The following is a 26,825-nucleotide window of genomic DNA, read 5'->3' as shown; positions in this document are numbered from 1 at the left end:
CGTAGAATTTGACGGCTAATCTTTGCACACATACACTTCTTATTCAATATGGCGGCGGCTACGAACGCTTCCCTCGCATAGAGAGAGAAAAGTGGGCTTTGCGTAAGTTTACAACCGCAGCTGAGCAAATCGTGTACCTAGGCGAGGTGGGTGTGCTCCAAAACGAAAGTCAATGCATATTTTCGATTCCAAATCGCCTGTTTTCGGCGGAAAAACTGCGTTCGAGGCGCTGCCAGCGGGTTTGTCAATGGAAGTTCAGGGCTGTGGTGGGAGTGCTATAGTCTGGTATAAACACAACGGGGAACTCGAACTGAATAACAGTAAGCAAATAAATAAAAAATAACCATAAAAGTAGAAAAACGGTCGAAAAAAAATAGACAGAAAAAGAAATATTAACAAGTAAACAAACAAACAAACAAACGAACACCTCGTAGATCAATCGTGAGACTAAATACGGTCAAAAATATACAGAATAACAGTCAAGTAAATAAAACAAACAAGTAAACAAAAACAAACAAAAGACTGACGGATCAATCGTGAAACTTCCATGAATCAGACTAGATTCCCCTTGCTATGGCAGGGTCCTCCTCTCTAGATGTACCTTGCTATGGACAGAGTAGGCTACATAGAGAGGAGAACCATGGCAATAGCAAGGTGAATCTAGTCTGTTTTATGGAAGTCTTACGATTGATCCATCAGTCTTTTGTTTGTTTGTTTGTTTGTTTACTTGTTTGTTATTTTGTCTATTTTTTGCAATTTTTATTTACTTGCTTTTAATACTGTTATTCAGTCCGAGTCCCTTGTGGTGTTACCAAAGCCGTGCTTACTGCCACAGACCACGGTTCCTCTTACCCACATACAGGCGCTCGTTAGCTGGGTAGCCTGCTAGATCGATCGATTTTCTGCTCGGTCTATCGATCCCGTGGTCGATATGCCCGCCATGACAACCTTAATACTTACAAAGTGTGCAACAGAATCACTAAAAAACACGCCACCCGAATTTTCAAATGGCCGTGCGCTCACACAAAACATTTAGAACTACACCTTCACATACCTAACCATCTCCTCAAAAATCACGCCGATGAACGTGTTATTCGCATCGTTTTGAAGAAATCGGCCGTACTTTGAGGCCAAGCGCAGTGAAACACGGCCTGCAGAACGATTCTACCATATGACGATATTTATTCTACTACTACAACGACCAAAACTTAAGTCATTACAAGACGTCACTGGTGAAGTATAGTTGACCCAACTTCTTTCACGTATTAGCAAAGAGAAAATCACCTACAGTCGGAGGATAGGAGAATAGTCGGAAATGAACCACAGAGTTATAGGACGTTGAATTTTATATTTACGAAAGAAGAAATCTGTTTCTAAAAACGCTTTGTATCTTACTAACCATTGGGTAATGGTTGGCTTGAATTTATCGATTGCAGACAATGGCTGTAGACAGACTAGCCAAGCTGCTGCTAAATGCTTTCGTTTTGCGTGTGCCAGCCAATTACCGTGTCATTGTCAGTTTCACGACGATTGCAATCACTCTGAAAGGGGGGGGGGGTAAATATTCAATTGTTTCCTGTTTGCACTGAGTGGCAAACTGGGCAAAAAATGCAATAGGTGGCGATACACAACATGTTCCCCCAATAGTAAACGCGCCTGATAAATATATACTCGGGCTATTGGCGGTCCCCGTTTCATGTTCCAGATAATTCTAGTCATGTGACACGACCCTGGTCACAATAGTATAAGTACACAAATTCAATCAAAGCTTGTGGCGTTCGTAGTGTGCACGGCGAATTTATCAACATACCTTTATTTCAAGGGAGTGAGGTAGGCCTATTATATGGTTTTTTTCTGATGGATAACATTACAAGGTCAAACTGTCGAGTGACATATTACGGAGTAGTTACATATTTCAGAGTAAACCAACACCCTACATTGATTGTGACCGGTGTTTCAACAGCGGTTAATGTAAACGTTCTGTCTTCCTTACATATGAGCGAGCAGTGTCCTGTCGCTACTATAGAAACCAATGTAATCGTTTGAACATTTTAATATGGAAGAATGTAGGTATTCAGAATGTGAACAAAGTGGGCGAGTAGTGACTATAGCACACTATATACATTTACACAACTCCACAATGCAGTGTACACGCACATCTAAACCGTGGTATGTGATCGAGGGACCGTGACTATACCTATTATAGAGAACAACAACGCTTTTGTGTGTAGAGAGCCAGCATTGGGATCAACTATTCTATACTATTTTTCCCGCCATATTGTTTCAATGTGAGTTAAAGAGAACGATTGTAGCTTTAATTATAAGAGTTATTAAATACGTCTTTGCCTTGGCTTTCAATTCGCATTTTCTTTTGTGTTGCTCCTATATATTATGAGCATTAACAGCAACTGTGAAAGGGTTTGTATTCGAATTACAAATGACACTGGCGAAACTGCCCTTTAGTACTGGCTGCGATCCAACTACAAGCATAGGTCGAATTGTTGTTTTCATACAGGCTTTCTTTCTTTTCTACTTACGGGTTATAGCTTAAAGCGAAACAACAGTACTTATTCAGATCGTCAACGTCAAGGGTGGCGATGATCCGCAGTGCTACCTGTCCTAGACTGAACGATTCGGTCGCGAAAGGGTTGTCGCCAAGCAAGACTAGTGCACGATTGAATCTTTCAGTCTATACCTGTCGAACACACGGCATAACATAGTCGAGCTTGGTGTTGGTAGAACTACAGATCGCTGCGAATCGGGAGGGGAGGGGGGGGGGGTGGGGTTGCGATTTGCCTAACTTGATGGATACAATATTAGTTCGGTATCACTCCAAAGTATCACTCCATGGATTTTTGTCAGCAGTCGTAGTTGTACGGCAACCGAGGGGCCCATCAAATCGTTTTTATAAATGAGAAAATAAATTTTAATAAAAATGTTTTTCCAACTTTTCATATCCAATTTAACATTAAATTGTGAACCCATTACAGCATTATTTGTCATTGTATAAATCAGTTAAGTGTAATGACGACTGGGATTTTGCTTTCAGGTTTTCCTTTCCATTTGATTTTTCGTTTTCAAAGCTAAATTCATTTGTTTTTAAATTAAAGTAATACTCGGTTTTAGTTTCGCTTAGGTTTTCATTCTGATTTTTATTTTCGATTTTGATTTTAATTTTGATTTTGATTATGATTTCTATTTTAAAAATTCGAATTGTCTTTGTTCTGACTTTTATTTCTATTTTCGGTTTCATTTTTGGATTTGATTTTAATTTACATTTTTATTTTTATTTCATTGTAATTTTGAAATTGTTCTAATTTCCATTTTAACTTTTGAAATAAAAATTATTTTCGTTTTAATATTCGTTTCGATTTCAAAATGAAAATTCATTGCCGTTTTATTTTACTATTCATTTAACTTTCGTTTTCATTTTTTTAGTTTGATTTTATTTTACATTTTCTTATTTTCATTATCATTTTCAAAGTGTTCTAATTCCATTTTGATTTTGACTTTCGAAACGAAGATAATTTTTGCAATGTGTTGATATTCGTTTTTATTTCAAAATGAAAATTCATTGTTTTGATTTTAATATGATTTTAAATTTTGTTTTCGTTTTGAATTTCGTTTTGAAATCGTTATGATTTGTACGCCAAGTGTTTCAAAATACTTTTCACTCTTGTATAAAAAAATCGTGATTGATATGTTGTGAAAATTTGCATGTTAAAAATCGAGCATACACGGGAAAACGGCATTTACAATACATATGTAAGGTTTCATTGAAATACTCGTTTATTTAAAATATACGGGGAAATGAGCAGAATATGGCACAAAACATTCATGTCTTTCTCGATTGAAATAATGCTTTCATGAAATTACGGAATGAACAGAAAGAACACGAAAATCTGATTAGAAATTTAGGAAAAATGTAAAATCGTAAAGTGTTACTGACTCCTTCAAACCTCACAAGGAAATACGTTGTAATCATGAAGACTTACCGGTTATCGGTGATTTTAAGTTAAGTTATCGGTGATTTTTGAAAAAGTCATACATCCTTATCTATTAACGTCAACTACGTACATTTGTATAGAGCGTACAAAGAATGCAATGACTTATTGAAAAACAAATCCTCAAAAAACAAAGCAAAATCAAGCAACACTACTCAAGGGAAAAAAATAACAAATCTTTCCATAGTGATACCAATAGTACAGAGGAAACACAATAAAACTAAAAACATGTAAAAATGAAATATTGAATTGAAAGGTGGTCTATATAAAAGCTGACCGTATACTAAAAAAGCTAAATAAAAAAAAACCTCAAAAAACATACCGAAAAAAGAACAGGCCAGTGAAAAAAATGGAAAGGTTCGAAAGGGCACACGCCACAGAAAAAGCCTAACAAGCAAAAATAATTAATTAAAAACGTTATGGTTCACGTGTCCTACAATTGGTAAATCCCCTTCAGCTCTATGCCAGGGAATTCGATAATCATTCTCCGATGTTGGACAAGATATTTGGAGTATTTCAGCAATAACTTTCATATTCTAGTCATCTCATGGACGTCAAGGTTAACTGTAACACGATTGGAACTAATTCTTGATAATTGATGGTGAAGTAATGTCGGTTCACCTGTAAATATAAGCTCATCTCCTTTTCTTTTTAAGTTAAACACTTCTTTTATGAGTAATTTGCAATATTGCAACAATCAGCTATAAGGCACCTAACACTTTTGAGAAATTTGAAAAATATGAAGATCCAATTATCCCAAATTAGCTCCAATTGTGTTCTGTATTAAGTTCACAGTTCAGATAACGACTACTGGGTAGCCCACTAGACTTTCAAATAGATAAGCGGTTGTGGTGCACGTGGTGCACCGGCGATCCCCTCGCTTTATAGGGCCTGCCTCTAGTCTCTCTTAACACAACGTTGACCCTGGCACAGTCTCTCCTCAATACAGCGATGCGTACCGGCGCACCTCAGGCATACTCCGGCGGGGACTCGCTGCAAGCGTCCCACTGAACCGCCCAGGAATCGCCGTTTTCTTGGACACATAATTTCTAGATCTGCTGCTGCTGCTGCTGAATAACCACATATTTTGGCCTACATCACACAATCAAAGAGGGTATTTTTCGGGTTGCAGACTACAGTTTTTATAAATTAGGGGTAATATTGCATAATAAAATTATCATTTAACGATAAGAAATCCCTTCCTGAATGTTTGGTTTTAGAAATATCACATAGGCCTGCTAAATCGAAACGAAAATCGAGATGCTGCCATGACAATCTAAGTGGCTTATTCCAAATCGTGAATAGGGCATAAAATCCTGGATGAAAAAGAAAGAGCAGCAACGATGTCTTTCCCGCTAGCGGTTGAACGGCTCCGAAATAACGTCATTTTACCTATAATCGGAACTTTGTAAGCCACAAGCGGCGACAGTTCAAATCTTTCGATTTTTTATGATCTACAGTAGCTGCGTTTTGTTGCCAACGCTTTACACGAGCGGCAGCTAAATTACGGAGCTATGATGAGAAATTGTATTGTACGGTTTTCAGAGATGCGAGCAGTTTAAAAACACTTCCACAGTTTACATATAATGTTTGGATATTCAGTAATTTTGCATTGATATTGCCATACGAGGCACCAAATGTAAAAAAATTAATTTACACAATCACCCTTATTTTAGAGATAGAACAGCTGGAAAATGGATATAGAGAGGACTTTTTAATATATATATATATATAATATATATATATATATATATAAAACATATATACACAAAATGTATATATATATATATATATATATATATATATATATATATATATATATATGTATATATATATATATATTATTTATTTATAACACGCCACATGCTCATTCCGTGTTGCGATTGGCCAGAATACGTCACGTGACGAGAAAATAGATACGTCTAGTCCCCATCGGATCGACAAAAGTGACGTTAGAGGGCATTTTTTGAAAAGCTATTTCCCTAGGGAAATAGTTTTGACCAAATTTGGAAACATGCCCGGTCACGTGACCGTAGTGTCGTCTGCAGCTTTGCAACAATGGCTGGTGACTAGAACGTGATGTGCGTCCGGGATAGGTGACGACACATTCTCTAAAACAGATTTTCCAACATTTTCCAACATTCCAACAGCTTGGGAACTTGAACAGCTCGTCGACGGAAAAGATTATAAAGTGCAACTAAGGATGTCGCTAGGTATGCTTAGAATATTTTTTGAAAGAAAGTGGTACCACGTACAACTGAAACCGCTGTGGAAACATCGCCCAGTAAACTTGTCAGAATGGATTGTTGCGGTACAAAATATCAAAACACATTAAAAACTATATAACAATATAACATGAGCATGTAGTGTGTTATAAAACACCAATAGCCTGGTCTTTATTCGGGCGATAGCGCTTCTATTACCCTCGTGGCCGTGTGTTACCAGAAACAATAGCGATGTGTTTCTGGTAATACACGGCCCCTCGGGGTAATAGACGTGCGCTATAGCCCTCATGACCAGGCAATAGGTCGTTTTCATGCAGCTGCAAATTTTTATATATAGGGGACCTCGTTTTCATGCAGCTCCATTTTTTATATATATAGGACCTCGTTTTCATACAGCTGCACAAATTTTATATATACTACAAAATTTTATATACAGTGTCGTTTTCACAAAGCTGGGACTCGGAAATTTATATATATATATATATATATATATATATATATATATATATATATATATATATATATATATATATATATATATATATATATATACATCGTCATTTTCCAAACATGATAGTGAGTTCCAAATGTTCATATATAAATGTTGGTCGCAAGTGGATTTACATAAAAGACGTTACGTTCACACTGCTGCACACAGCAGGGCCCAGCCTGTGTGTTTTCACAAGACCATAGAACGACCCTAGTAGCTCAGTGTATGATGCTGTGCGTTCCCGGCGTTATCGGGTGCTGGACGGAAGGCGGTAGTCCTCTCGCGCGGCGCTGGGAAAACACAGTATCGTACGCAGGGCCATGGAGCTAAGAAGGTACCATGGCAGGGCTAAATTTGACCTAGGCTAGATGCAATTATTGTAGCCCACGGGCCGTGCTCCGGCTTTTCTGACGTGTTTGCTTTGAACTGTTTGAAGTGCTAGCCTGAAGCGGTCGGCGCTGCCCAGCAACACATTAGTAAAAGACCGTGCACGGCCGCCGGTGAGCTGCCATTTTTGCGGCTAGACCTTGGCAAGACTAAAGCTAATACACGCATAGTGCTGGCGCTTGTGCTATTCAAGTGCATTTGAACTTTCTTGTTCATTTTGTGCTAGTAAGCTAGCCACAACATTTATCGTGGTACTGCTATCAGACACACGATTCACACAGTGTAGCCATTAACTAGAATTCTACTTTATTAACATAATCTCATAAGTAAACTATACGTCATTGGTTGCTTTTGGATACTTGAGATAGTGTCTCATCCTGGTGGCTTCCATCACTTAACACTTGTTAATGTATATAGAGTGAATATACTACATTCCTCCCTGCTAAGTTTATATGTCCTGTCAGAGTGCAGAGTTCATGACGTAGAGTTCATATGAGTTCAGTTAATTCCTAACTTTATGCTGACTAAAATAAAATGCAATCTACTATGCCGAAATATGAGGCTTTGAGGTAGACTACTCGCTGCCTCAGTGATTGTTAGGGATTATTCTGCCCTTGTCACAGTACATTCACTTTTGTTTTGGAAATTACAAATCTAATCTATCTGGTGCTTTTCTATTCCTTGTGGGATATCTTCTTTCCATTGTATTAGGTGGTGGTGACACAATGGTTGCTGGATCCTTATTCATGGTAGCACTTCCTGATGTTCTGTTGGCTGGTGCTGTATTCACTACTGGCGCCGAAGTTATAGGTGTTTCAGATGCATCTGTCATTTCCCCCGATGTTACTGGCTAGACTAAAGTTAATACACGCATAGTGCAGTAGCTATTCGCAAGCATACAGTTGCCTCGCATATAGAAACTATGAAAAATAAACATTATGATCGATGTTCACTCCTAAAAGTTAAGGTTTCCAGAAGAGTAAAATTACAAAACACTTTTTTATTCTTTTTCAAGATCCCTCAGTCGTGAAAGCGCTGAATATTGCAAGGCTGTACAGAATTCAACATGGAAAAAGCTGTGGAACTGTTGAAAAAGGGCAGAGACGTTAACATCCTAAACAGCTTAGAAGCAGTTTTCTCATGCATTAGTGACCCATTTGAAAGTACAGACGACGAGCAGATACATCGAAAATTGGGCGATAATCTGGCAAGACTAGGAGGAGGATATGAATTGATTAAGTTCTTGCAGTATCTTCACCGAGTTTATGAAAGTGGAATAGAGAAGGAGCATGTCCTGTGTGGAATAACGTTGATCAGAAAGACATGTAGAAATTATTCCCAAAGCAGTTCCAAACTCTGTGAACAGTTCGGCCAATCAGGGCTGTTGAAGCTCTTGTTATGTGACATCGACGGAGTAAAAGAAGAGGCAAAACAAAAAAGAAAGGTATTTTAGTAAATTTTGTTTGATAATGATTATCGTGAGATGATGGTGACCGTAACGAACTTCTGTTCGGCATGGTATAAACAGTCCAAATGAAATGCTAACCTTAACTGAATGATTTCAGATGAAGTTGCAAACAAATATTATTTATCAAATTTCAACACCGTCTAAAACAATCATATTAATGAGAGTAAAGACCTGATGAAAATTTAGTTCTGTCAGTCTGAGGTTTATAGGATGCATGAAACTTAAGTAACACATATTATAATTTTTACCGGAAGTAATTTCTGTTACTAAAACCACATACACGAGCACAAACATGTACATATCACTGACACACACATACATACATACACACACACACACACAAACAAACATATATATAACACAAATTACTTCAAGTACAAAGTAATAAATTTACATACTACATATACTACATGTACTACATACATAGTACCTTAATATATTTAAGCAGCTCAGTAACTTTTGGCCATTTCAGCCCATGGGTAGCGAACGATACGAAGATATGTTGTGGTACCATTACATGTTACCTAGGGTAAATGCGACTCAGCTTTTGCATGACGAAGGAGATTTCCTTTTACGGCGGGAAGAAGGTACTTTCAGCCAGTTGGTGTTGTCTGTAAAATGTGATGGAACAGACAAGCACATACTGATTACGGAACAGGATGTGAGTTTAAACATATATATCCATTTTGATTGCCTGTTAGTTTATGACAATGAAGAAGAATACGGGCTTATGCGCAATTTGTTTCCTATTTATTGCTTTACCGTTATTTTTGACACACTAGGAATCCATCAAATCCCATTACCGTGCACAGGGAACCTTCTACATAATTAAGAGATCAAAATATATTACCATGCCCTGCCCTTCGCATTTTGATTGGTCGAGCTGAACCACGTGACTGACCACAAATACACAGTAATGGTTCGTTTACATGCCCGTGAATATGAATAATAAGATTAACAACTCACAGTATCGTAACTTTACAGCTCAAACATAAATCACAATCAATCACAGCGCGCGTGACAGTGCGTCGCGTATTGCTCAGTTTCTGGGGCCCAGTTGTCGTTCGCTCCTAAAATTTTCGGAAATTTTGACGGTTTTCTTGGGTTCGCTGATAATATAATTGAAAGAACAGACTCCGCTCTGACCATTAACGTTTATTTGTGGGCGCGGGCTCGAGGAAAGCCAAATTAACGGGCTCGGCAAGCCTCGCCCGTTAATTTTTGGCTTTCCTCTCGCCCTTGCCCACAAATAAACGTTAATGGTCAGCGTGTCGCCCATTATTTCTATAATATCCAGCGCCAGTCTGTATCTTACTCTAGAATACATATTAACACCGATGTATTTGTACTGAATAATGGTTTGAATAATCAGATGAATGCATAACAGCAAGATTGTCATAATCTCTGACTGGCTATACGGTATACCAGACACCGCGATTGAAATAGAAAGGGGGAGGTACAGGAATCACTATCAATACAACCTCAAGTTCTATCAAAATAAGATTTCGTTTTTTGAATCGTTTGAAGTCATTCATGGTATTCTGTTCATTTCACGTTGTGTTATAATTCGTCTTATCGTTTTATGCTGACGCAGTATTGCACCCCTTGAGGACACCATAACAATGCATGATGACTCCCAGCTTTATGCCACTTGTTCTCGTGACTGTGCAACATTGTACAAATTGCGAACTGTATTAAGGAGAATGGTCATTGGATGTGCAAAAACATGTTAGCCCATAATAGCTTCAAAACTGAATCAGCTGCGAGATTTCCCACAAAGTTTAGTGTTGGGGGTCGTTCAATCTCAGTGATAAACAAGTTGGCAGTTACAGCATTCGTTCAACCCCTGTTGTTTGTTGTGTAGGTGTCACCATGGATACGTCAGTATCTATATCTGCTCACGTCGCAAGTTTAACTACATAAGCTTCATTTATTCTTTCAAGAATTGGTAAAATGCGCAAACTTCTTGATCAGAGATCAATCGGAAAGTTAGATTATTCTTTCATAACATACTGGTCTACTATAACAGTTTACTTTTTGGTTTACCAATTCAACTGCAACTAATTCAAAACTCCGCTTCACGTCTGCTATCAGAAAATGAGAAATCAGATCATATTCAACAAGTCCTGCGTAACATTTGCTTCCCTTGCATAAGCGAACAGAGTTCAAAATTAATGTCTAACTTTCAAGGTTTTAAACGATACTGCACCACGCTATTTGCAAGAGCTTTTAAATATTTGTACTCACAGTCGGAACCTGTAGTGGACTTCTGCAGTTGCGCTTAGTTTACACCAGCAAAGTGGCAATACGTGGGTTATTTGTTGAAAATCTTTTTTCTATATGCGCCCCACGGCCATGGAACAAACCTCCGTCAGAAATTCGGTGTAGTAATAATTTTACCATTTTTATATCTCATGTAAATAACCTTCTTTTTCAGAGAAAGTTTCAATGTAGTTGTTCACTATGCTCTAGTTAATTAGCTCCGCTGTCAGTGATTTATGTCGTCGCCCGTCGTCGTCGTCGTCGTCCATCCGTCCGCCGTCCGTCAACAATTACCTTCTCCTATGAAACGGCAAGTCCGATTGCTTTGAAATTTCATATGCAGTTCACTTGGGGTGACCTCACTTAAGTTTGTTCAAATTGTAGTTAAATTACTTCCGGCATATTTGAGGCATTTTTTGCTGTTTTTGGTAAAAACTCTTCTTCTCCGAAATCGCATGTCCAATTGCTTTGAAATTTAATATGCAGTTTACTTAGGGTGACTTTTGTTAGATTTGTTCAAATCGTGGAGGTATTTGAAAATTTGTATTTTTAAGGCATTTTTTGTTGTTCGTATTGGTCAAAAAATCTTTAAAGATCTAGATAGCTTTGATATTTTGTAGATAGGTCCCTACGATGATCTATTGCAGATTTGTTCAAATTGTGCAGAAATATTTAAATTTGTATTTTAAAGGCAATTTTTGTCATTTTTGGTCAAAAAATATGTTTCATCAAAACTGTTATCTGACAGCTTGAAATTTGGTATACAGGTTCCTACAGATGAACTAAATGTTATATATTGAAATTATGATGAAGCTGCAATTTTGTATTTCTGGGGCAATTTTTTGCCATTTTTGATCAGAAAATTTGTTTCTCAAAAAAACTGCATGTCTGATAGCTTTGATATTTGGTATACAAGTTCCAAGGAATCATTTTAATATAATATATTAAAATTATGATGAGATCTGTAATTTTGTATTTTGGGGGCAATGTTTTGCCATTTTTGATACGAAAATTTGTTTCTCAAAAAACTTCTCGTCAGATTGCTTTGGTTGACATATTCTTAGGGATGATCTGAATGTGATATATTCAAATTATGACAAAATCTTCAATTTTGTATTTCTACCACTTTTTTCTTGCCACTGAAATGAGCTATCAAAGATTTCCACCTTCTTCATTAACACATGTGTCAAAAATAGTTATTCTCAACACACAGCGGAGCTATATAAGCCGTTAGGTCGCTTGTCTTTAAATGTATTCCTGCTGTACAGCACCTTGTGAGATGCCATTTAAGACAAGTGGAAGGCGTTTTTGTCGAGAAATAAATATTACTATAATTATTTTTATTAGCAACAATATAGGTTCGAAGAGAAAGCATTTACAAAAGTTTCCGATTTGATAGAAAGCTACGTAAACAGTGGAACTCCTGTTATCTCTTCCACACAAATCCTACTCAAACGACCGGTAGTTAGAAGAAGCATCTTCGATGGCACATACATAGGATCACAGCTACAACAGGTATGACATTTCATGAAAGATCAATTGCAGTCTTCATGAAGAATGAAAAAGGATCAATTCTTTTAATGTCATATGCATAAAAACTTTACAAGAATCAAATTATCTTGTAATTGCAAAGATGTAAAGATGTTGAGAGAAGCGCACGCTGTATACTATCGTAATCGAATTGAAAGTGCTGATCAACGGTCCCTTTTTAATATCATGGACAGCATCATCGGGAGTAAGAACGCCACAACAGGGATTTGTCCGGACTCTGAACTTTCCAATTTACCAGATGCTTTTGCTAACTTTTTTCGATCCAAAATTGAATAACTACGTTCACATTTACCGGTCGTTACTTCATTTGATTGCCAAAGTGTAAATCATTCATTCTCAGTTTACTCTCCTGTTACAATCGAGTTGGTGTCAAAGCTCATTAACACCATGCCACCAAAGTCTTTTATGATGGATCCAATGCCTGCCACATTCTTAAAGCAGTGTTGTGACCAGGTGGCACCAGCTGTTTGTCAAATTGTAAACAAGTCTTTACTCTCTGGTGAATTTCCAGGTTCCTGTAAAAGTGCTATTGTTCGTCGTTACTCAAAAAGGCGAATCTGGACCCAAATATTCTCAGTAATTATCGCCCTGTGTCAAATTTAACCTTTCTGTCAAAACTAATTGAGCGCGTAGTTTCCACTCAATCGAACGCATACCTACAGAACAACAATTTGTTCGCTAAGTGTCAGTCTGCCTATAGGGCGGGTTACAGCACAGAAACTGCCCTCATTAGAGTGCAGAATGACGTACTACGCTTTTAAGATAAACGTAAAGATATAATTTTGATTTTACTCGACCCTTCTTCTGCTTTCGATACGATTGACCATGCCATTCTGTTACACAGGCTGCGTCACCGGTTTGTCATCACAGGTGTTGTTTTTGACTGGTTCAATTCTTACATTACGGGCGTACACATTCTGTTTGTGTCAAGTCAATCCTGTCGGAAGAACAGTCGTTGTTTTGTGGTGTTCCTCAGGGTTCTGTCGTTGGACCAATTCTCTTTAGTCTCTATGTGGCACCCCTTTGAGGACATTATAAACAAACATGGTTTAGATTACATGATGTATGCTGACGACACCAATCCTATATTACATGCGATGGTAACCAGGTTCCCATTGCCTCGATCGAGTCGTGTTTAGACGAGATTCGGGGGTGGATGAGGGTCAATATGCTTGCACTCAATGACGGTAAGACAGAGGTGTACATTTTTCCTCGAAATTTGGGATTGAGGGAATTGTCGCTCGTTGTAATTTCGGATTGGTGATGTCAGTGTATATCCATCTGAATCAGTTCGCAATCTAGGTGTTACAATGGACTCTGCCTAGACCATGTCAGACCATGTTACAAATATTTGTAGATCAGCATCACATGCGATTCGAAGGTTAGAAAAGATTCGTGATCTTCTTGACCAACGTACCACGGAGAAACTCGTCCATGCCTTCATTACATCACGTTTAGATTATTGCAGCAGTCTTCTTTTTGGTCTTCCGAACTTTGAAATACGTAAACTCCAGGCTATTCAAAATTCAGCCGCTCGGCTTGTTAGCAGAAAGAAGAAAAGGGACCATACACACCAATACTACAAAATTTACATTGGCTTCCAGTGCAGAAACGAATTGATTTTAAAATTCTTTGTTTCACTTACAAAATCATTACAGGCCAAGCTCCCGACTATCTGGCAGAAATGCTTACAGTACGTCATACTGGTCGTACACTTAGGTCCCAGTCTAGTGTTGCGATCATTTTGCAATAGAGCCTCTTCTGTATGTGCTCCCCATTTGTGGAATGCTTTACCATTTGAGATAGGGCTTGCTAATTCTTATAACGATTTTAGAAGTCAGTTAAAACTTATCGTTTTAGATCTTTTTATTCCTAGATATTTCTTAAATTTTATCTCTTTGCATTTTATTGGTGTTTTCTCGCAATTTTTATTTATAATTTAACTCATTTTAGTGTTGTGTAAAGCGCATTGACATTTTTAAAATGCAATGCGCTCTATAGGAAATAAATATTATTATTATTATTATTATTATTATTATTATTATTAAACATGAGAATATTTTTCTTAGAGATTGCAAGGCAAACATGGTTAAGTATACGTAAGGTACCTTTTAATTAACTTTGACATTCTAACTCTATTATTTGAAGGCTATGGAAGACAAAACATTGGCGTACATGGTTTGGTACCATGGCTGCTTATCAAGAGTAAAAGCCAATGAACTTCTAAAAGACGAAGGGGATTTCCTCGTCCGGCGAAAAGAAGACAGTTCTGGTCTGTTTGTGTTGTCTGTTAAATCTGAAGGAAGAGCCAAGCATTCTCTAATAGAAGAACAAGACGTAAGTATGGCAAATTACAGTTTACCCTTTTAATCACAACTGTGTGTTTTGTGCGTTTGAAACTATTCTGGACGACTAAATAGAAAACGACTGAGTATTTTCTCATATCAAAACCATACACGATTTCACACGATTTCAATTTCGTGCACATAGGTGTCTGATCAACTGTCATCAGGAGCTTATTAAATTTAATATATTTCCGTTTTTGAACAGCACAAGTACATGTTCTCAAATATAAGGGGAAAATATGACTCAATTTCTGAGTTAATTGAAGCTTACATGAGAGGATCGGGATCGCTTTGTCGAGAGGAGCTTAGAGGTCCTGTTACAGCTAGGAGGAATATACATGACAGCCTTTCAGAATCAAGCACTGGTTTCGGTTTGCAAAAGGTATGGAACACTTGGAATTTTGTACGATATTTTGCCGCAGCTACATAAAAATATTAATTGTATTTAATTTTTGTCCACATTTGCAGAAGATCGAGTAATCTTTTTCAGGGAGTTCCACACTGCAATTATTTATGCTACATGTCAACAAGGAATAACTTGACAGTCGTTTTTCGGAACAGTTTATATTTGTAAGATGCTAAAACGGTTTACATGTTAAAACCTGCTAACGAATCATGTACATGTCATTAGTATGGTGTTTCATTTCTAAGCCGGCCGTAGCCTTACGAGGTTTATTCTGAAAAAGTCGGCTATTGCAACCATACAACGACATCCCAATTTGAACAAAAATTTGATAACTGAGCCAAAATAATAACTGTTTACATGGCAATGAAGACAACTTCAGAATTGAACAATGCAAACAACAAACATTTCACACAACACGCACAACAAGTGACCTCGTGGCCGACATAACTCCGCACTGTGTTATGTAGAGAATAAATATTTGTGATTCATGTATTGTCGAAGAAGATGGAAATCTTTGATCGCATAGCTCATTTCAGTGGTTTGACAAAACATGGCAAAAATAGCTGCAAAAATACACAATTGAAGAAGATTTCATCATAATTTGAACACATCGCAAGATCATCCTTAAGAACATGTAAACCAAAGCTATTAGACAATTAGTTTGTTGAGAATCAAATTTTTTGAACAAAAATGTTAAAATTGCCCTACAAAATCACCAAAATTGCAGATTTCATCAAAATTTCGATATATCATATTAAACGAACCTATTGCAAATAATCGCAATCATACCAATCCATAATCCAATAACACTAGGTCAAAATTTGTAAGATAATAGTTGTAAACACAGACACAAAACTGCACAGAATAGAAGTAAATAGACGGTAACACACAAAGTCAAATTCATGAAAGAAAGATATATGGACCTCTGGCCAAAAGACCAAGAAGTGATGTCAGGTGTTTCGAAAATATTAAGGGCATCCTGCCTCACATGTGGCACCCGCCATATATCAATCTGTAAGTCAGATAGGTAGTGGTCACTAACTAAGGTCCCATGTCACCGATGCCATCAGTGATCATTTGTCGATGAGAGATATTATATATACCAAATATCAAAGTATCAGACAAGCACTTATTGAGAAACACAGTTTGACCAAAAAATGTCAAAAAATTGCTCAAAAAATATAATGTTGCAGATTTTAAGATTTTATCATTATTAGTATCCATCACAAAGAAGATAACCCCTAGAAAACTTTTAACAAATATCAAAGCTACCAGACGAGCATTTTTGAGAAACAAATTTTTGACCAAATATTGCAAAAATTGCCCCAATACAAAAAAGTAGATTTCACCATCATTTGAATATATCATGTTTTGGTTATTCCTTTTGAACCTGTATACCAAATACCAAAGCTATCGGAAAAGCGGTTTTGGTGAAATAAATTTATTACCAAAAATGACAAAAATTGCCTTAAAATTATAAATTTGCATATTACTGCACAATTTCAACAGAAGAGATAGAAATTCAGCAGCATTCAGGGTGATTGGACCACTCGACTTGGCAAACAGAGGCTACCATCCCCCAAAAAGGCGTTGCCCCCTGAGCGTATTGTTTCCGCATTGTGTATCCCAATGGCCCATGCAAGCATAAGGAGATCCCCAGGGATAGCCAACCACCCTCACCAGCCAAGGCTGTCCTTATGCGTGCGGATCACACATCCCTATTAAACGTATACCCTCTAGGGCAAATCTGGTAAGATGTGCGAGAAAAATGTGGGATTGGATGAGTTCTGTCAAAGGTGCAAAAACTTTCATTATCACAATTCCTATGCCTGCCGCAGCAGATGGCAAGCCAATTCGATGTGTTCAGATGTATGTGGCCTCTTCAGTACACCCCCAAGCCCTACTTGAGTAGTAGTTTCAGATAGCCCTGCTTTAGTACTTACGACATAAAGGAACCACCATCGCCAATAATGGATTGGCCTCCTGTAATGTTCTATGCCATGGTTGCCACAATACGTTAATGGGTGATATGAAATACTGAACTTATCGCAAACCCTTTGCCATGTTCATTTGCATTTCTCTTCAATACAAGCTTCTTGGCTTGAACTTCAAGGATGGGGCAATGAGTCGTGGTAGTTTACTAGAGGGCCAAAATAGTTAGGACAATTCCAGTTTCAACAACCTTGCATAGGGTCGACACGTACTGGCACAGGAACCATGTAACCCACCAACCACCATTTAGCCCCTGGGATCCCAGTTCTTTCTCTTGCATCCTGGTCCCGAGGGTCTCCTCAAAGTTGTGGTCATACTTGTGGCACCGGCTTGGGTTCTTCAAGAAGAAGCGAAGTAGTATTATTATATCATCATCAAAAGTATCAACAGCCACAACGATTGGTCAGGGGATGATGCTGTCATTGTTTCTAGTCTTGATCGTATTAAATTTAATGGCAGAGAGAGAAAAATTCAGTGATGTCTCCATGCTGGCGTCAATGTATAGAGGCAGAAAACTTGATTGTTAGGTCAGCCATGGCAACCACTGGTGCAAATGGAGGGAGAGGCGATATTCCCTTTATTCAGAGAGTGGTCACAAGGCCAGATCTGACATAAAAGTGGCTTGAACCTGAAGGGTGTGGCAATGAGTTACTTGGTCTAGTCTAGGCATGAAGAAGTTTATACCTATATGCATCTACGTACAATCCGTAGGTGGTGTTGCAATGCCTGCACCTATCCATATGAGAGACTGGTCACAAGACCATATTCTATAAAAGAGTGGCATGAACCAGGAGGGTTGGGCACATAGGCGTGGTAGGTTATGAGCACGTTCAGTGCTCTCATACCTTAGTCTAAGGGGATGCTGAAAGAGCTTTGAAAGGACTCCAAAGGCACATGCCACCGGTGGACATCATAGGTTTTGCTTTCCAGGCCGCCCAGAACACTCAGAGTAACAAATGGCGAGTGAGTTTCTACTGTCGTGCCTTCAGGGATAAGAACATTATAATATTTTATGCCTGCTCTAGGCTTTCCAGGTGCCGCCAGCCTGAAGGCCATGCCCCCAATATCGTCTTGATAAACATGATTGAAGGCCTTCCCATGGTTCATTTTTTTGCTTTCTTCATGCCCTTGACGTGTTCTATGTATGAGTGAGCTAACTTCTATCGACCTGTAGAGGCTGTCTCCATGTCAGCACTTATAAAGTCAGGATATCATTGGCTTGAAATGCATTTGTTCTCAACAAAACAACCAGAAGTCGGAAGGTTCTCAAGTCTACCAGCTTTTATATGCGATTACATCAAGCTACACGGTCGCACCACTTGTACTGTAATGTGGAAATGCATTTCGTAAGGTGATCCATGTTCCATTCGTACGGTGGGAATTACCGCTGCCACTGAATCAGAGTGTATGCTTTGATGTAGCTGCATGCACCAACCATGTACCATCAAATGTGACTGCCAATTGCTGACAAATAGTCCAGGCCTGACAGGCCAGGCATACATCATGCATGGTGAACATATTCAGCCTCATGCAGCCAAAGCAAGAACCTTTGATTCAATATTTATGAAAGGAAAAGAAATATAACATTTTATTTTACCACAGCTAATACTAAATACGTTTACAAGGAGACTAGCAGATTTAAGCCGTACTGGAATCCGAAATCTTGAATATAAGTTTGCATTATAAATGTTCAATCAAACGAGGCTGTTGTGGGTCATTCACTGTGGAGGAACTTGTCAAATGTTTACAGGTTGCCAATACTGCTTCCAAAACAGGCTGGTCACACCCGTGGTTCCGCATTTGTTTTTTAATTTAGAAAAGAAAATTTATTTGCAATGTTTTCGAGTTGACATTCTCAGTCTCCTGTTTTGAGTGTACAGAGTAGTAAATATGGCTAGTTTTCAATCGGTTCGAACCCACAACATACGGCATCAGTCGCCTAGCAGAGAGGCCACAGAGAGAACCAATCGGCTAATCTCCACTCCCAAAAAAGAGTGGTTCTATAGCCGGCTAAGCTGTTACATTTTTTTCTGACTGAGACCACTCCACACGTTGTAGAGTTTGTGAAGCACTCATGCACGCATACTCACTATCACACATCGCACATACAAACTTTATCGAGGCGAAGAAACGAATTTCATCGCTTTAACTGGGCGAACGATAACCTCAGGGACAATTCTGTCCACCAGCAGAGTTACCAACCCAGGGTAGAAAATACAGCTAGTTTTCAATCGGGTTCGAACCCACAACATACGGCATCAGTCGCCTAGCGGAGAGGCCACAGAGAGAACCGCTCGGCTAAATCTCCACTCCCAAAAAAGAGTGGTTCAATAGCCGGCTAAGTTGTTACATTTACATACAGAGTAGTAAAATGTCATGCTGACAAACGCAAAGGAGGGTTGAGCACTGAGACCAGCTGATTGCTAGCTGTAGCTTATTTCTTCATACCGTGGTGTTGGTGGAGGATATTTTAAATAGGTATATGTAATAAAATCAGTTTCTTGACCAAAACAATGAATGGAATCCATCTAAATCTAAAATGAGTCAAACCTTTTTAAAAAGCCTTTTGTGCCCAACTTTCAGGCAATGAATTTTCTTAAGAGTTTGCCACATTGTCTTGTTAGGGTCGCTTAACTATTTCACAGATCAAGTCAGAGGACTGAAACTTATCCTCCCATTTGCAAATACGCATGGATTTCACAATTGACTCAAGAGCAAACAGTGATATTTGTAGAGCAATCACAGATTGACTGTCTGTTCAAACCCCAAGTAATGGTGATGTCGAATGATGTCGAACCTACAGCGTTTGTGCCAGGGAATCTTGGGATGGACAGGCACAGCAAGACTGAATGAAGCATAAGGGCTTATGTTTAGTGCATACTGGGGCCCAAACCAGGGTAAAGAGCACCATTGTTGGTGAAATGGGAGTTGCAGAACAGGCGTCAAAAGAGCTGGTTGTTCTCCTTGAAGATGAGATTGCAAACCTTAACAAAGTCGCCAGCTACCTAAGGTGGGAAGACACAAATGGCACTGCCAAAGTGAGGCTGGACATGGCTGTTTCACTGGATCTGCTGCTGATGCCAAGCAAGATACTGATAATCACTGGAAGCATCGCATGGTACAACAATGAGCTGCAGTATGCCACTGCCAAAATGCAGTTTGGCTGCAATGTGGCCCACAAGATAGAATGGCTCCTTGCCAAGATAGACAGGTTCACGGATATGAGCTCCCTGCAAGGGAAGCTCCTCACTCACCCACCCCTACCTTCTGCCCCTACACTCGCAGGCAAGGCATATGCAGCCCATACAAGTTGGCGTGATGGCTCAACTGTATCATATATGTAGTAAGGGAGTACTGGTCACCAGTCTTTCCTTCTCTATTTCCCAGCTGTGGCGGTCATGCCAGCAGACATGCTGACAGTGGCCCTGCTGATCTTGTTGCAAGGGACCTCCATGAAAAGAGGTGTTTTACCTATGGAGTTATTGAGTTTAAATAAAGATTAATAATAATAATAATAATAATAATAATAATTAATATAAGTATTATATAGAAATAATAACGCGAATAATAATAGGTTCAATTCCCGTGAAAATTTCACAAGTAGGGTATTTTGGGTCGAAAAGACCAAATATGATATCGATTTCACTGCCCCATGTTTCCATGGTAACCATTTTAGGGGTTGAAAATATCAATTTTTCTAATATCCCATGAAAAGTTACTTTGATTGATATGAAAATTATCGAGTAGGGGAATTCGGGTCAGAGAACACAAAAACCAGACTTATTTTAATGTTTCGAGTTGCCTTGGTAACTACTATGGCATTGAAAATGTTCCTTTTTCCCTTATTTCTATTTAAAATGTACTCGGACATAAATCCCGGTATTTGGGAATAACCTCATTATTATACACCTTTTTTAATCCAATTTTACCTCGAAAAAATCAAAATTAAAGCTTTTTTGGGGATGACCGTCCCACACTGCACTGAGCGATCGCGAGCAAACTGAGAACGCGTTAAGCACGTCCGCTAGGCGCACAGAACGAAATTTCAAACCCGCGCAGCGCAGTGTACGTGTTAGAAATTGTAGGCCGGCAGCATAATTTTTACCCGAATTCACAGGCTTTTGATTCACCACTACTAACGTTGTGAAGTACCCAATATTTAGAAGTATTTCCCCGCATTGACGTAATGGTGTTTTGAGGTCAAAGGTCAAATAGCGTCCAATAACACCAAAAGTTATTATATTCCGCGGCAAAGGTATTGGACTCTGCGTCCTCTGATACCGAAATTTACTGTACGAAGAAAACTCCAAAGATTGCAGACGCAGGTGTATAATGATAAAGATAATGTATATTGGGGCCATTCTGGTCAAAATTATGTTTTCGTTAATTTTAGTGTGTTAACATTAATTTTATATAGACCAGAAATAATTTTTCAAGCATTTTTAATTTTGTTTCATGCAGTCATCTCAAATAATGTTATGTAGTATATTACTAACTTCGCATTCATCGAATTACGTTTATGCCTTCAAATTAATTTTATGTGATAAAATTAATTCTACTAGTATCTCAAATTAATTTTGTGAACCCAATTCCCCTTAGCACTCAAGTTCACTAGTACTTATTTATTTTATGGATTGACAATTAATAATTTCTTTGTCCCATTCCAGGAAGAGTAATGAAGACAAATTATTTCCGATTGTTTAACTATAGTAAAATTATGACCATGTAGTGGGCATTATTTAAGTGTGACCTGGCGTGACCCCATAAACTCTATGACTAGCTAGATCCCTTTCCATGGTAGCAACGGCTTAATTTGAACATGGTGCCTGTATACCTTTAAACACTTTTTAAAAACCCAGCAGGCCAAGATAAGGGGAAATTTTACAAGATATCACGTTTAATACTGCCCTACTTGACATAGTATAGGGCTCTCACTTGTGCGAACGTCGTAGGAACACTTATTGCAACAATTTACCCTAAATGTAAAGAATTGGCTGTCAATTAAACTGTGGTTGCTACCAACCGGAGGTAAACAGTGAGACTAAACGTGCCCATACGAGCGCAATAGACTAATCGTTTTGGTGCGTGCCAAAATTTATAGAAAACCGCAAAGACTAGTCGTTTTGGCGTTTGCCGACTAATCGGCTAACAAAAAACAGGAAACCGCAAAACCGCAAAAAGTGATAAAGAAATGTAAATAGCTATGGAATAGTTTCTATAAAAATCTCTACATATGTATATCAACCTGAGGAATAAGATTTTGACCTGTAGCACGATGCTCAATGGAATAGCCAGTATTATTGTGAAAGGCGTTAGTCATATCATATCAAACTACTGACGTGCTACAAAATAATAAATCTTTCCACCTTTCAGCTTGGTGAAAAACGCATTTATAGATTCGCCAAAGGCCTGTGGATTCGCTTATTTTTGCACAAGTTCTACATGGACATAGGAAAAAGTTCGACTCACCCTCTGGATTGTTGAGCATACAACTGACTGTTTCAGTGAATCCGACATGATGAGAGTTCTCGAATCAAAACTGTACTGTAGCCCTAGCCGTGCTCGAATACAAATGTCTTCCCATAAAATTACGTCATTGTTTATACAAGAGTTAGCCTTCCAAAGTCTGTCACCATGTTTTTTCAAAGTTTTGAGTAGAGGGCGGCATTTCCATCTGAATAATTGAAAGACGTGAAACGCAAACATTTCCATTGCATATGTTCCGGCAATATATACAGTAGAAATACTGTTACGCTGCAGTTACGTAAGCTTTAATATAAGCTTATACTCCACAAAATGGCCACAGGCGGCGTGAAGTTTCTGAAAGGATTTCCTAAACGTCCTACTTGGTACCTTAGACACTCACATGTGATATCCTGAAAAGTATTCTCTGCAGTAATTCCAGTTTCTGTTGACATTCCATCATTTTTAAGGCTAACGACACGATAGCACGAGATCGGAGACGTTCTAAATGTCACGCCACGCACTCTCAATTGCGCATGCTCTGGGAATCGCGTCGTCCCTCTGAAGGGCGCGCGCGTGTTCCAACAGAGAAGAACGCGAAGAACGCCAGATTACACTGGTTAGATTATATAATGAACTTTTAATGTTATTCCTAATGTATGGAAAATATTCGTTCGGTGGTCGCAGCATAGCAATTTCACTGCAGAGAGAGAGAGAGAGAGAAGAGAGAGAGAGAGAGAGAGAGAGAGAGAGAGAGAGTGTTTAATAATTTATAGGCCTATTGGAAATCTTTTTCATAGGAGAGAGAGAGAGAGAGAGAGAGAGAGAGAGAGAGTTAATTTATATTGGAAATCTTTTTCATAGTCGTGACTTTTGATGGAAGAAAACTGCGCTGCACGTACATCAATGGAAGTCACCCCTATTGACAAAATTAAAATATATAACACCTCTTGGTCAGAATTCCCACACAGCCTCAATGAACTATTATTAGATTTCTATATAATACTTATAGCCCCTAAACTTGTAATAATAATAATAATAATAATAATAATAATAATAATAATAATAATGATAACCCACAAACTCACTCTACAGGAGAAATCAAAGGCTTGCATGAGATACTATGGATCAATGCTCTCCAAATCCAAAAGACAGAAGAAGCGATGTCTGATCCTTGCTTGACAAGCTGCATGCTTTTGTGGAGAACCAAATGTTCATGTGGCCGTAGAGAGTTTATCGTAAGAAGCATCAGTACAAGCTATAGATATTGACTCTCTAACGACAGTGGCCCTGCTGGTGTCATGGCTCCTTATTGGCTTCTTAGTGTACAAATATTGCCACACGATAATATTTGTTGAAAGGATGGAAGTGATGGTCCAAAATGTGCAGGATGTGTTGAAGGAAGCAGGCTACCCAGTGGCCTCCCCTCTGGAAGGGGAACAGGAGGACCCCTCAGAAGGAAAAAAGGTGGCGCCTTCTTTGTGTCGTGATGGCTAACCAAAGCAATGGTTTGCTTGGCAAACCTTTCACCATATAGGTCATGGAGAAAATGAAGCCCGAGCTCATAAGCAAATGGTACCCTGTCTACTTGGCTGAGTTCACGGCTTGCATGACCAAGAATTTTGTAAGAAACCTCGTTTTTTTGGCTAGTTAGGTCCTGGGCCGGCTGCTTGCTACCAATTGACAGCATAGAGGGGCTTTTAAAGGATCTGAACACTGATTTTCTTTCAGGAGTGAGATAAATAAGCTGGGAGTGGCCTTAGCTTACACTTGGTGCCTTGTTCTCTCTTGCTGTTGTCAGTGAAGGGCTGATCACGGCCAAAGACATCGGTACAACAACAGGAATCCAAAAGAATCTGGGTACTAGAGTATATGGAGATGGTTTTGAGATAGAGGGAATGCATGCAGTGGAGGCAGGCGATCCCCCTGCAGTGCAGACCATGGAAACACTGGCAGCAGAGCCTGTGGACATGGTGAAGATGAAGAAGATTATGCTTCAAAAGAAAGAGAACAGCCCCGATTGAGCAAGAGAAAATGTATCACAGAGTTAGTGTGACTCCTCTGGGGAAGGGTCCTGAGGCACTGGAGGCTGCATGCTCTCAGACTTGGTACAATAATTGTTACATTCTCTTAGGGGTGCCTTGGGTGCTTTGACAGCCTAGGCTAGTACTACTCAAAATGCGAGCACCTGCACCGGCGACAAAGTGCTTGCCCAGAACCTGTCTGGCCATGGGGAGGCCTTCGAGCCCAAATTTCATGTCTACTACATGCTAAGCACTGGGCCAGAAAAAATGGGAATTGATCTATGTTGCGACAGACCTGGTTTGCAACTTCATGGTGTTTCTCCTTTGACTGGGGCAATTCACTTTGCTGCTGACTTTCCGCCAACTAGCTGCTGGACTTATCATATTTTTCTATATCTCTCAAGAGCTAGATACTTGCAGTTGGTTGTGTGTGAGATAGCAGCTGGCTTGTTGTCTTTGAGGACATTCACCACATTTTTCTGTATTGGGAAAGGCTGTCTTTAGGCCACAGACGGTTGTGCGAGATGACGGCCAGTATTAGATGGAAAAATAGAAGAATCAGGCTCAGATTCGTCCAGCCCTCTACCCAAGGAGATCCACACACCCTCTGCAGAGGCAGCTGTCCCTGCCTTACCCTCCGTTAGGCGGCAGAAGGATTACATTACAGAGAGTGGGTGGCTCCTCGACTCCAACATGAAGAGGAAGTTCCTACGTATTGTGCTAGCAGATTTGGTTTGACGACCCAGATGAACGCACAGGAGAAGATGGCTGTCCTCGAGAACACCAGGCAACTGTGAGGTCTCGGTCCTCCAGGACTACATCCCCAGTATTGTGGTGATCCTCTTCATCTACCATGTAGTTTGAGGCAGGATAGCTGAGTTGCACAAGTCTGCCCAAGGGAGGTGACTTTGGCTCCACCCTGTCCTCATTAAACAGAAAAAATAGGCAAAGCCTCCCACGGGTCTAGCCATTTTTGGGTAGCCACCAGCGCTTGACAGCAAGTTTACCTGCTTGAATATCTTGCAAGTCTCCCAATGGCCGACAGTAAGCAGACAGCAAAGTTGTCTGACATCCACTACAGCCCCTGTGTGGCTTCTTGGAAGGGTTTGCAGCCATCAAGAAACTGGCTTCAGCTGCTATGGTTCCTGAAGATGTTGCCTGGGAGTGGTTACTTTGGCAAGCCATCAGACAGATCTCTTTTCCAGCTCCACGGCACATTTTGCGGCTAAAATTCGATGTTGGCACACCAAATGAGGTCAACCAAGTTGACAAGTATGCGCTTACCATCATCGACGTAGCTTCCCACTTCTAGGCTGCTCAGCCCCTGACCACCAATGAGGCCAAAAAGGTTGCTGAGGCCCTTTCTCACATTTATAAATGAGACTCCCTATTGAAGTGACCCAAACTGCTTAAGGTCGACCTTTCGTGTGAGTATGTGGAGGCAGGGACTTAGCTGCTCGTGTAGCATGACGTCTTGGTCTGGTCCATGGAGTCTTAGAACGGATCAATCGCGAACATTGGCTAGGCAGCTCTTTAGGCACCAGTACACTCAAGAGATGCAGCTCCCTTCTGGAACGAGAATGACCTTACTCCAGAAGGGAGCTGCATCTCACAACAACAGTTGGCAGCCGGGCTATGTGGGTAGCCCGGCTGTCCACTGTTGTTGTGGCTTTGAACTCAGAAGCCACGCAGTTGACTGCCAAAAACCTTCTGAGGCCATTAAGGCTAGAACTGTGACACAAAACCATCTATTTCCACACACTATCATGTTGGCTTTCAAAAGCAAAAGCTCCCTTCCTCAGTTGGCGTCTGTTACCTGTTCATGTCTGATGAGCTGACGGGCCAGGCAGCCGATCCCATCTGATTCTCAACGTTCTCTGGCTTGGGCGATTGGTGACCAAGTGTGACGAGCCTGTGCTGTACTATTAACAGGATGGCTCACCACAGGGGTTTGTCCACATGGCCCTTCTGGTAGTGCATCCTAACATCCAACTGCCTCTGGATGGGGTCCTCAGGCATTGAGAGCTGTTGACGTGGTGCTTCGATGGAGATTCTTTTGTTGCCCTTTGTATTTCGGCTTAGGAAGGTAGGCTGCATGTTCATCAGGCACGTACAGCTTCTTATCCCTTACACGCCACTGGGCTGGGACAATCGGACGAACAAGCGGATAAATCTTTGCATATAGAGGAACTCACACAATACCTCTGC

At 39.6% G+C, this 26,825-nt stretch overlaps 1 protein-coding gene across 1 annotated transcript in view; it reads left to right on the top strand.

Moving 5' to 3' along the window:
• The first annotated feature begins 1,752 nt into the window (after positions 1 to 1,752).
• Positions 1,753 to 26,825, top strand: part of LOC139132188 (uncharacterized) — a 212,236-nt gene continuing 187,163 nt past the window's right edge. Inside the window, exons 1-6 of the mRNA XM_070698577.1 lie at positions 1,753 to 1,830; positions 8,122 to 8,550; positions 9,047 to 9,235; positions 12,184 to 12,351; positions 14,536 to 14,724; positions 14,938 to 15,114. Coding sequence (XP_070554678.1) covers positions 8,173 to 8,550; positions 9,047 to 9,235; positions 12,184 to 12,351; positions 14,536 to 14,724; positions 14,938 to 15,114 — 1,101 coding nt within the window. The 5' untranslated portion in view covers positions 1,753 to 1,830; positions 8,122 to 8,172. The remainder of the gene's footprint in view (positions 1,831 to 8,121; positions 8,551 to 9,046; positions 9,236 to 12,183; positions 12,352 to 14,535; positions 14,725 to 14,937; positions 15,115 to 26,825) is intronic.

The sequence above is a fragment of the Ptychodera flava genome, chromosome 4, assembly GCF_041260155.1.
Source record: "Ptychodera flava strain L36383 chromosome 4, AS_Pfla_20210202, whole genome shotgun sequence".
NCBI lineage: Eukaryota > Metazoa > Hemichordata > Enteropneusta > Ptychoderidae > Ptychodera > Ptychodera flava.
This window is presented reverse-complemented; position numbering and strand designations above follow the sequence as displayed.